Source organism: Petromyzon marinus, assembly GCF_048934315.1.
Source record: "Petromyzon marinus isolate PM22_M1 ecotype Great Lakes invasive population chromosome 73 unlocalized genomic scaffold, UKy_Petmar_22M1.pri1.0 chr73_unloc.3, whole genome shotgun sequence".
Classification (NCBI taxonomy): domain Eukaryota; kingdom Metazoa; phylum Chordata; class Hyperoartia; order Petromyzontiformes; family Petromyzontidae; genus Petromyzon; species Petromyzon marinus.
This window is the reverse complement of record NW_027422609.1, coordinates 483,611-493,722: the sequence shown is the minus strand read 5'-3', so window position 1 is coordinate 493,722 and position 10,112 is coordinate 483,611. Positions and strand designations below refer to the sequence as shown.

Here is a 10,112-nt window from a genome sequence, read left to right as displayed (position 1 = left end):
GCAAGTGGCTGGGCAAGTGGCTGGGCGAGTGGCTGGGCGAGTGGTGAGTGGTTGGGCGAGTGGTGAGTGGCTGGGTGAGTGGTTGGGCGAGTGGCTGGGCGAGTGGCTGGGCGAGTGGTGAGTGGCTGGGTGAGTGGCTGGGAGTGGCTGGGCGAGTGGCTGGGCGAGTGGCTGGGCGAGTGGCTGGGCGAGTGGCTGGGCGAGTGGCTGGGCGAGTGGCTGGGCGAGTGGCTGGGCGAGTGGCTGGGCGAGTGGCTGGGCGAGTGGCTGGGCGAGTGGCTGGGCGAGTGGCTGGGCGAGTGGTGGGGCGAGTGGCTGGGTGAGTGGCTGGGCGAGTGGCTGGGCGAGTGGCTGGGTGAGTGGCTGGGCGAGTGGCTGGGCGAGTGGCTGGGCGAGTGGTGAGTGGCTGGGCGAGTGGCTGGGCGAGTGGTGAGTGGCTGGGCGAGTGGCTGGGCGAGTGGCTGGGCGAGTGGCTGGGCGAGTGGCTGGGCGAGTGGCTGGGCGAGTGGCTGGGCGAGTGGCTGGGCGAGTGGTGAGTGGCTGGGCGAGTGGCTGGGCGAGTGGCTGGGCGAGTGGCTGGGCAAGTGGCTGGGCGAGTGGCTGGGCGAGTGGCTGGGCGAGTGGTTGGGTGAGTGGCTGGGCGAGTGGCTGGATGAGTGGTTGGGCGAGTGGTTGGGCGAGTGGTTGGGCGAGTGGTTGGGCGAGTGGCTGGGCGAGTGGCTGGGTGAGGGGCGAGTGGCTGAGCGAGTGGCTGGGCGAGTGGTTGGGTGAGTGGCTGGGCGAGTGGCTGGGCGAGTGGCTGGGCGAGTGGCTGGGCGAGTGGCTGGGTGAGTGGTGAGTGGCTGGGTGAGTGGTGAGTGGTTGGGTGAGTGGCTGGGCGAGTGGCTGGGCGAGTGGCTGGGCGAGTGGTGAGTGGCTGGGCGAGTGGCTGGGCGAGTGGCTGGGCGAGTGGCGAGTGGCTGGGCGAGTGGCTGGGTGAGTGGCTGGACGAGTGGCTGGGCGAGTGGCTGGGCGAGTGGCTGGGCGAGTGGCTGGGCGAGTGGCTGGGCGAGTGGTGAGTGGTTGGGCGAGTGGCTAGGCGAGTGGCTGGGCGAGTGGCTGGGCGAGTGGCTGGGCGAGTGGCTGGGCGAGTGGCTGGGCGAGTGGCTGGGTGAGTGGTTGGGCGAGTGGCTGGGCGAGTGGCTGGGCGAGTGGCTGGGCGAGTGGCTGGGCGAGTGGTGAGTGGCTGGGTGAGTGGCTGGATGAGTGGTTGGGCGAGTGGTTGGGCGAGTGGCTGAGCGAGTGGCTGGGTGAGTGGTGAGTGGCTGGGTGAGTGGTTGGGTGAGTGGTTGGGTGAGTGGCTGGGCGAGTGGCTGGGCGAGTGGCTGGGCGAGTGGCTGGGTGAGTGGCTGGGCGAGTGGTGAGTGGCTGGGCGAGTGGTGAGTGGCTGGGCGAGTGGCTGGGTGAGTGGTTGGATGAGTGGCTGGGCGAGTGGCTGGGTGAGGGGCGAGTGGCTGAGCGAGTGGCTGGGTGAGTGGCTGGGCGAGTGGTGAGTGGCTGGGTGAGTGGCTGGGTGAGTGGTGAGTGGCTGGGCGAGTGGTGAGTGGCTGGGCGAGTGGCTGGGCGAGTGGCTGGGTGAGTGGTTGGATGAGTGGCTGGGCGAGTGGCTGGGTGAGGGGCGAGTGGCTGAGCGAGTGGCTGGGTGAGTGGCTGGGCGAGTGGTGAGTGGCTGGGTGAGTGGTTGGGTGAGTGGTGAGTGGCTGGGTGAGTGTTTGGGCGAGTGGTTGGGCGAGTGGCTGGGCGAGTGGCTGGGTGAGTGAGTGAGTGGCTGGACGAGTGGCGAGTGGCTGGGTGAGTGGCTGGGTGAGTGAGTGAGTGGCTGGGTGAGTGGTTGGGTGAGTGAGTGGCTGGGTGAGTGGCTGGGTGAGTGGCTGGGCGAGTGGCTGGGCGAGTGAGTGAGTGGCTGGGTGAGTGGCTGGGTGAGTGAGTGGCTGGGTGAGTCGCTGGGTGAGTGGCTGGGTGAGTGAGTGAGTGGCTGGGTGAGTGAGTGAGTGGCTGGGCGAGTGGCTGGGCGAGTGAGTGAGTGGCTGGGTGAGTGGCTGGGTGAGTGAGTGAGTGGTTGGGTGAGTGGCTGGGCGAGTGGCTGGATGAGTGAGTGGTTGGGTGAGTGGTGAGTGGCTGGGTGAGTGGTTTGGTGAGTGGTGAGTGGCTGGGTGAGTGAGTGACTGAGTGCATCATCACTCCCCCTCCCCCCTCCCCCCTCCCCCCTCGCCTCTCTGTGCCCTCAGCGTCTGCTCCTCGATGGTCTTGAGCCTCTCCATGAGCTCCGCCTTCTCCCGCTCGGCACGCTCTCTCTCCACCTCGGCCAGCTCACGCTTCTTCTTCTCACTCGCAAGCTGAGCCCTGGGGGCAGGGAGAGGGGGGGGGGGAGAGGGAGAGTGGGGGGGGGGGAGTGGGGGGGGGGAGAGTGGGGGGGAGAGTTGGGGGGGAGAGTGGGGGGGAGAGTGGGGGGAGAGGGAGAGTGGGGGGGGAGAGTGGGGGGAGGAGAGTTTGGGGGGGAGAGTGGGAGGGAGAGTGGGGGAGAGTTTGGGGGGGAGAGTGGGAGGGAGAGTGGGGGGGGAGAGTTTGGGGGGGAGAGTGGGAGGGAGAGTGGGGGTGAGAGGGAGAGTGGGGGGGGAGAGTGGGGGGGAGAGTGGGAGGGAGGGAGATGGAGATTGGGGGGGAGAGTGGGGGGGAGTGGGGGGGGAGAGTGGGGGGAAGAGTGGGGGGAAGAGTGGGGGGAGAGTGAGAGGAAGAGTGGGAGGGAGAGTGGGGGGAAGAGTGGGGGGAAGAGTGAGAGGAAGAGTGGAAGGGAGAGTGGGGGGAAGAGTGGGGGGAAGAGAGGGGGGAAGAGTGGTAGGGAGGAGGGCAGAGAGGAGGGGTCAGAGAGGGTGGTGATGACGATGATGATGCATACTGATGGGAGAGACGCAAACTCCAAATATACAGCAACATCATCAGCAGCAGCATCAGCAGCATCAGCAGCAGCATCAGCAGCAACGTCAGCATCAGCAGCATCATCAGCATCATCATCAGCATCATCAGCATCAGCATCATCATCAGCATCAGCGGCAGCCATCGACGGCGGGGGATTGAACCCACAGACCCTCCAAGGGCACCGGGCGAGGGGAGTCAACATGGCTACCCTGGCCACTCACAGACTGCCCCCTACTCTCTCCCCACCATCCCCTCCCCACCATCCCCTCCCCACCATCCCCATCCCCTACCCCCCCCCCACTATCCCCGCCCACCTCTCCATCTGCTTCTGGTGCTTCTCCTCGCGAGCCTGAGCCTTCATCTGCTGCACCTCGATGGTGTCGGGCTTCCTGCGACGCATGTACAGCTCGTGGTTGCCCATGCACAGCGCCAAGATGCGTTTGTTGATGCGCAGACGCGGGGCATAGAACACAAAGTCCTGCAGGCAGACAGTGGGTGGGTGGGTGAGTGGGTGGGTTGGTGGGTGGGTGAGTGAGTGGGTGGGTGAGTGGGTGGGTGAGAGAGTGGGTGAGTGGGTTGGTGGGTGAGTGAGTGGGTGGGTAAGAGAGTGGGTGGATGAGTGAGTGAGTGGGTGAGAGAATGGGTGGGTGAGTGGGTGAGTGGGTGGGTGAGTGGGTGGGTGGGTGAGTGGGTGAGTGGGTGGGTGGGTGGGGTGAGTGAGTGGGTGGGTGAGTTAGTGGGTGGGTGAGTGGGTGAGTGAGTGGGTTGGTGAGAGAGTGGGTGGGTGAGTGGGTGGGTGGGTGAGTGAGTGAGTGGGTGGGTGAGTGGGTGGGTGGGTGGGTAAGAGAGTGGGTGGATGAGTGAGTTGGTGAGTGGGTGGGTGAGTGGGTGGGAGAGTGGGTGGGAGAGTGGGTGGGTGAGTGAGTGAGTGGGTGAGTGGGTGGGTGAGTGAGTGGGTGAGTGGGTGGGTGAGTGAGTGGGTGAGAGGGTGGGTGAGAGAGTGGGTGAGTGGGTGAGTGGGTGAGTGGGTGAGTGGGTGGGTGGGTGAGTGAGTGGGTGGGTGGGTGAGTGGGTGGGTGGGTGAGTGAGTGGGTGGGTGAGTGGGTGAGTGGGTGGGTGAGTGGGTGGGTGAGTGGGTGGGTGAGTGGGTGGGTGAGTGAGTGGGTGGGTGAGTGGGTGGGTGAGTGAGTGGCTGGATGAGTGGGTGAGTGAGTGGTTGAGTGAGTGGGTGAGTTGGTGAGTGAGTGGGTGGGTGAGTGAGTGGGTGGGTGAGTGAGTGAGTGAGTGGGTGAGTGGGTGGGTGAGTGGGTGGGTGAGTGTGTGGGTGAGTGGGTGGTTGAGTGAGTGAGTGAGTGGGTGAGTGAGTGGGTGGGTGAGTGGGTGGGTGAGTGGGTGAGTGGGTGAGTGAGTGGGTGAGTGGGTGAGTGAGTGAGTGGGTGAGTGGGTGAGTGGGTGGGTGAGTGGGTGGGTGAGTGGGTGGGTGAGTGAGTGGGTGGGTGAGTGGGTGGGTGAGTGAGTGGCTGGATGAGTGGGTGAGTGAGTGGTTGAGTGAGTGGGTGAGTTGGTGAGTGAGTGGGTGGGTGAGTGAGTGGGTGGGTGAGTGAGTGAGTGAGTGGGTGGGTGAGTGGGTGGGTGAGTGTGTGGGTGAGTGGGTGGTTGAGTGAGTGAGTGAGTGGGTGAGTGAGTGGGTGGGTGAGTGGGTGGGTGAGTGGGTGAGTGGGTGAGTGAGTGGGTGAGTGGGTGAGTGAGTGAGTGGGTGAGTGGGTGAGTGGGTGGGTGAGTGGGTGGGTGAGTGGGTGAGTTGGTGAGTGAGTGAGTGGGTGAGTGAGTGGGTGGGTGAGTGGGTGGGTGAGTGGGTGAGTGGGTGAGTGGGTGAGTGGGTGGGTGGGTGAGTGAGTGGGTGGGTGGGTGGGTGAGTGGGTGGGTGAGTGGGTGGGTGAGTGGGTGAGTGGGTGGGTTGGGTGGGTGAGTGAGTGGGTGAGTGGTGAGTGGGTGGGTGAGAGGGTGAGTGAGTGGGTGAGAGAGTGAGTGGGTGAGTGAGTGAGTGGGTGAGTGAGTGGGTGGGTGGGTGAGTGGGTGGGTGGGTGAGTGAGTGGGTGGGTGAGTGGGTGAGTGGGTGGGTGAGTGGGTGGGTGAGTGAGTGGGTGAGTGAGTGGAGTGAGTGGGTGGTGAGTGGGTGGATGAGTGGGTGGGTGAGTGGGTGGGTGAGTGGGTGGGGTGAGTGAGTGGGTGGGTGAGTGGGTGGGTGAGTGAGTGGCTGATTGAGTGAGTGAGTAGTTTGAGTGAGTGGGTGAGTTGGTGAGTGAGTGGGTGGGTGAGTGAGTGGGTGGGTGAGTGAGTGAGTGAGTGGGTGAGTGGGTGGGTGAGTGGGTGGGTGAGTGGGTGGTTGAGTGAGTGAGTGAGTGGGTGAGTGAGTGTGGGTGGGTGAGTGGGTGGGTGAGTGGGTGAGTGGGTGAGTGAGTGGGTGAGTGGGTGAGTGAGTGAGTGGGTGGGGTGAGAGTGGGTGGGTGAGTGGGTGTTTGGAGAGTGGGTGGGTGAGTGAGTGGGTGGGTGAGTGGGTGGGTGAGTGAGTGGCTGGATGAGTGGGTGAGTGAGTGGTTGAGTGAGTGGGTGAGTTGGTGAGTGAGTGGGTGGGTGAGTGAGTGGGTGGGTGAGTGAGTGAGTGAGTGGGTGAGATGTGGGTGAGTGGGTGGGTGAGTGTGTGGGTGAGTGGGTGGTTGAGTGAGTGAGTGAGTGGGTGAGTGAGTGGGTGGGTGAGTGGGTGGGTGAGTGGGTGAGTGGGTGAGTGAGTGGGTGAGTGGGTGAGTGAGTGAGTGGGTGAGTGGGTGAGTGGGTGGGTGAGTGGGTGGGTGAGTGGGTGAGTTGGTGAGTGAGTGGGTGAGTGAGTGGGTGGGTGAGTGGGTGGGTGAGTGGGTGAGTGGGTGAGTGGGTGGGTGGGTGAGTGAGTGGGTGAGTGGGTGGGTGAGAGGGTGGGTGGGTGAGTGGGTGGGTGAGTGAGTGGGTGGGTGAGTGGGTGGCTGGGTGAGTGGGTGAGTGGGTGAGTGGGTGAGTGGGTGAGTGGGTGAGAGAGTGGGGTGGGTGAGTGGGTGGGTGGGTGAGTGGGTGGGTGAGTGGGTGGGTGAGTGGGTGGGTGAGTGGGTGAGTGGGTGGGTGAGTGAGAGAGTGGTGAGTGGGTGGGTGAGTGGGTGGGTGAGTGGGTGAGAGAGTGGGTGAGTGAGTGGGTGAGAGAGTGGGTGAGTGGGTGGGTGAGTGGGTGAGTGGGTGAGTGGGTGGGTGAGTGGGTGGGTGAGTGGGTGGGTGGGTGAGTGGGTGGGTGAGAGAGTGGGGAGAGAGTGGGTGAGAGAGTGGGTGAGTGGGTGGGTGAGTGGGTTAGTGAGTGAGTGGTGAGTGGGGGGGTGAGTGGGTGGGTGAGAGAGTGGGTGAGAGGGGTGAGAGAGTGGGTGAGTGGGTGGGTGAGTGGGTGAGTGGGTGGGTGAGTAGAGTGGATGAGTGGGTGAGGTGGGTGAGGTGGGGTGAGTGGGTGGGGTGAGTGGGTGAGTGGGTGAGTGAGTGGGTGGGTGGGTGAGTGAGTGGGTGGGTGAGTGGGTGGGTGAGTGGGTGGGTGAGTGGGTGAGTGGGTGAGTGAGTGGGTGGGTGAGTGGGTGGGTGAGTGAGTGGGTGAGTGAGTGGGTGGGTGAGTGGGTGAGTGAGTGGGTGGGTGAGTGAGTGGGTGGTGAGTGGTGAGTGAGTGGGTGGGTGAGTGGGGTGGGTGAGTGAGTGGGTGGGTGAGTGGGTGAGTGGGTGGGTGAGTGGGTGGGTGGGTGAGTGGGTGGGTGGAGTGAGTGAGTGGGTGAGTGAGTGGGTGGGTGAGTGGGTGAGTGGGTGGGTGAGTGGGTGGGTGAGTGGGTGGGTGAGTGAGGGGTGGGTGAGTGGGTGGGTGAGTGAGTGGCTGGATGAGTGGGTGAGTGAGTGGTTGAGTGAGTGGTGTGAGTTGGTGAGTGAGTGGGTGGGTGAGTGAGTGGGTGGGTGAGTGAGTGAGTGAGTGGGTGTGGAGTGGGTGGGTGAGTGGGTGGGTGAGTGTGTGGGTGAGTGGGTGGTTGAGTGAGTGAGTGAGTGGGTGAGTGAGTGGGTGGGTGAGTGGGTGGGTGAGTGGGTGAGTGGGTGAGTGAGTGGAGTGAGTGGGTGAGTGAGTGGGTGGGTGAGTGGGTGTGTGAGTGAGTGGGTGAGTGGGTGAGTGGGTGGGTGAGTGGGTGGGTGAGTGGGTGAGTTGGTGAGTGAGTGGGTGAGTGAGTGGGTGGGTGAGTGGGTGGGTGAGTGGGTGAGTGGGTGAGTGAGTGGGTGAGTGGGTGGGTGAGTGGGTGGGTGAGTGGGTGGGTGAGTGGGTGGGTGAGTGGGTGGGTGAGTGGGTGGGTGAGTGAGTGAGTGAGTGGGTGGGTGAGTGGGTGAGTGAGTGAGTGGGGTGAGTGAGTGAGTGAGTGGGTGGGTGAGTGGGTGGGTGAGTGGGTGAGTGAGTGGGTGAGAGTGAGTGAGTGGGGGGTGAGTGGGTGGGTGAGTGGGTGAGTGGGTGGGTGAGTGGGTGGGTGAGTGGGTGAGTGGGTGGGTGAGTGGGGGGGTGAGTGGGTGGGTGAGTGGGTGGGTGAGTGGGTGGTGAGTGGGTGGTGTGAGTGGGTGGGTGGGTGAGTGGGTGAGTGGGTGGGTGGGTGAGTGGGTGGGTGGGTGAGTGGGTGGATGAGTGGGTGGGTGAGTGAGTTGGTGAGTGAGTGGGTGGGTGGGTGAGTGGGTGGGTGAGTGTGGGGGAGTGAGTGAGTGAGGTGAGTTAGTTGAGTGAGTGGGTGAGTGAGTGAGTGGGTGGGTGAGTGGGTGGGTGAGTGGGTGGGTGAGTGGGTGGGTGAGTGGGTGAGTGGGTGGGTGAGTGTGAGTGGTGGTGAGTGAGTGGGTGGGTGAGTGGGTGGGTGAGTGGGTGGGTGTGTTGGTGAGTGAGTGGGTGGGTGAGTGGGTGGGTGGGTGGGTGGATGAGTGGTGAGTGGGTGAGTGGGTGGGTGAGTGAGTGGGTGAGTGGGTGGTGAGTTGGTGAGTGAGTGGCTCCTCACTGGCGCTTTCTTGTCTATGGGTTTGATGACGAACTTCTTGTCACTGAAGGAGATGTTCCGGATCTCACTCCAAGGAAGCCAATCTTAGGGGTCAACCTGGGATCAAACAGGTCATGGAGAGGTCACGGAGAGGTCACAGAGAGGTCACAGAGAGGTCACAGAGAGGTCACAGAGAGGTCACAGAGAGGTCACAGAGAGGTCATGGAGAGTCCAGGCACACTCCTCCCTCTGAGTCCCAGTGAGTGAGTCTGCGAGTTAGTCTGAGTCTGTGAGTGAGTCTGTGAGTGGCTGAGTGAGTCTGTAAGTGAGTGGCTGAGTGAGTCTGTGAGTGAGTGGCTGAGTGAGTCTGTGAGTGAGTGAGTCTGTGAGTGAGTGAGTCTGTGAGTGAGTGAGTCTGTCTGTGAGTGAGTGAGTCTGTGAGTGAGTGAGTCTGTGAGTGAGTCTGTGAGTGAGTCTGCGAGTGAGTGAGTCTGTGAGTGAGTCTGTGAGTGGCTGAGTGAGTGGCTGAGTGAGTCTGTAAGTGAGTGGCTGAGTGAGTCTGTGAGTGAGTGAGTCTGTGAGTGAGTGAGTCTGTGAGTGAGTGAGTCTGTGAGTGAGTGAGTCTGTGAGTGAGTGAGTCTGTGAGTGAGTGAGTCTGTGAGTGAGTGAGTCTGTGAGTGAGTGAGTCTGTGAGTGAGTGAGTCTGTGAGTGAGTCTGTGAGTGAGTGGCTGAGTGAGTCTGTAAGTGAGTGGCTGAGTGAGTCTGTGAGTGAGTCTGTGAGTGAGTCTGTGAGTGAGTCTGTGAGTCTGTAAGTGAGCGAGTCTGTGAGTGAGTCTGTGTGTAAGTCTGTGAGTGAGTCTGTGAGTGAGTGAGTCTGTGAGTGAGTGAGTCTGTGAGTGAGTCTGTGAGTGAGTCTGTGAGTGAGTCTGTGAGTGAGTGGCTGAGTGAGTCTGTGAGTGAGTCTGAGTGAGTCTGTGAGTGATTCCTGAGTGAGTGGCTGAGTGAGTCTGTGAGTGATTATGCGAGTGGCTGAGTGAGTTTGTGAGTGAGTCTGTGAGTGAGTCTGTGAGTGAGTCTGTGAGTGAGTGAGTCTGTGAGTGAGTGAGTCTGTGAGGGAGTGTGTCTGTGAGGGAGTGAGTCTGTGAGGGAGTGAGTGTGTGAGTGAGTCTGTGAGTGAGTGAGTCTGTGAGTGAGTTTGTGAGTGAGTCTGTGAGTGAGTTTGTGAGTGAGTCTGTGAGTGAGTCTGAGTGAGTCTGTGAGTGGCTGAGTGAGTGGCTGAGTGAGTCTGTGAGTGATTCTGTGAGTGAGTTTGTGAGTGAGTTAGTGAGTGAGTTTGTGAGTGAGTTTGTGAGCGAGTCTCTGAGTGGCTGAGTGAGTTTGAGTGATTCTGCGAGCGAGTCTGTGAGCGAGTTGGTGAGCGATTCCGTGAGTCTGTGAGTGAGTGGCTGAGCGAGTCTGTGAGTGAGTCTGCGAGTGAGTGGCTGGGTGAGTCTGTGAGTTTGTGAGTGAGTGGCTGACTGAGTCTGTGAGTCTGTGAGTGATTCTGTGAGTGAGTGGCTGAGTGAGTGGCTGAGTGAGTCTGTGAGTGATTATGTGAGTGAGTCTGTGAGTGAGTGGCTGAGTGAGTCTGTGAGTGCTTCTGTGAGTTTGTGAGTGAGTAGCCGAGTCTGTGAGTGAGTCTGTGATTCTGCGAGTGAGTCTGTGAGCGAGTTGGTGAGCAATTCTGTGAGTGAGTCTGTGAGTGATTCTGTGAGTGAGTGGCTGAGTTATTCTGTGAGTGAGTCTGTGAGTCTGTGAGTGAGTCTCTGAGTGAGTCTCTGAGTGATTCTGTGAGTTTGAGTGAGTAGCTGAGTCTGTGAGTGAATCTGTGAGTGAGTCTCTGAGTGAGTCTCTGAGTGAGTCTGTGAGTGAGTGGCTGAGTGAGTCGCTGAGTGAGTGGCTGAGTGAGTCTGAGTGATTCTGTGAGTTAGTCTGTGAGTGAGTCTGTGAGTGAGTCTGTGAGTGAGTCTGTGAGTGAGTCTGTGAGTGAGTCTCTGAGTGATTCTGTGAGTGAGTTGGTGAGCGAGTCTGTGAGTGGCTGAGTGATTCTGTGAGTGAGTCTGTGAGTC

At 61.4% G+C, this 10,112-nt stretch overlaps 1 protein-coding gene across 1 annotated transcript in view; it reads right to left on the bottom strand.

Moving 5' to 3' along the window:
• Positions 1-2,179: 2,179 nt before the first annotated feature.
• LOC116936946 (radixin-like) overlaps positions 2,180-10,112 on the bottom strand; it is a 69,970-nt gene continuing 62,037 nt past the window's right edge. Inside the window, 4 exon segments of the mRNA XM_076058399.1 lie at positions 2,180-2,382; positions 3,270-3,433; positions 8,025-8,101; positions 8,104-8,120. Coding sequence (XP_075914514.1) covers positions 2,217-2,382; positions 3,270-3,433; positions 8,025-8,101; positions 8,104-8,120 — 424 coding nt within the window. The 3' untranslated portion in view covers positions 2,180-2,216.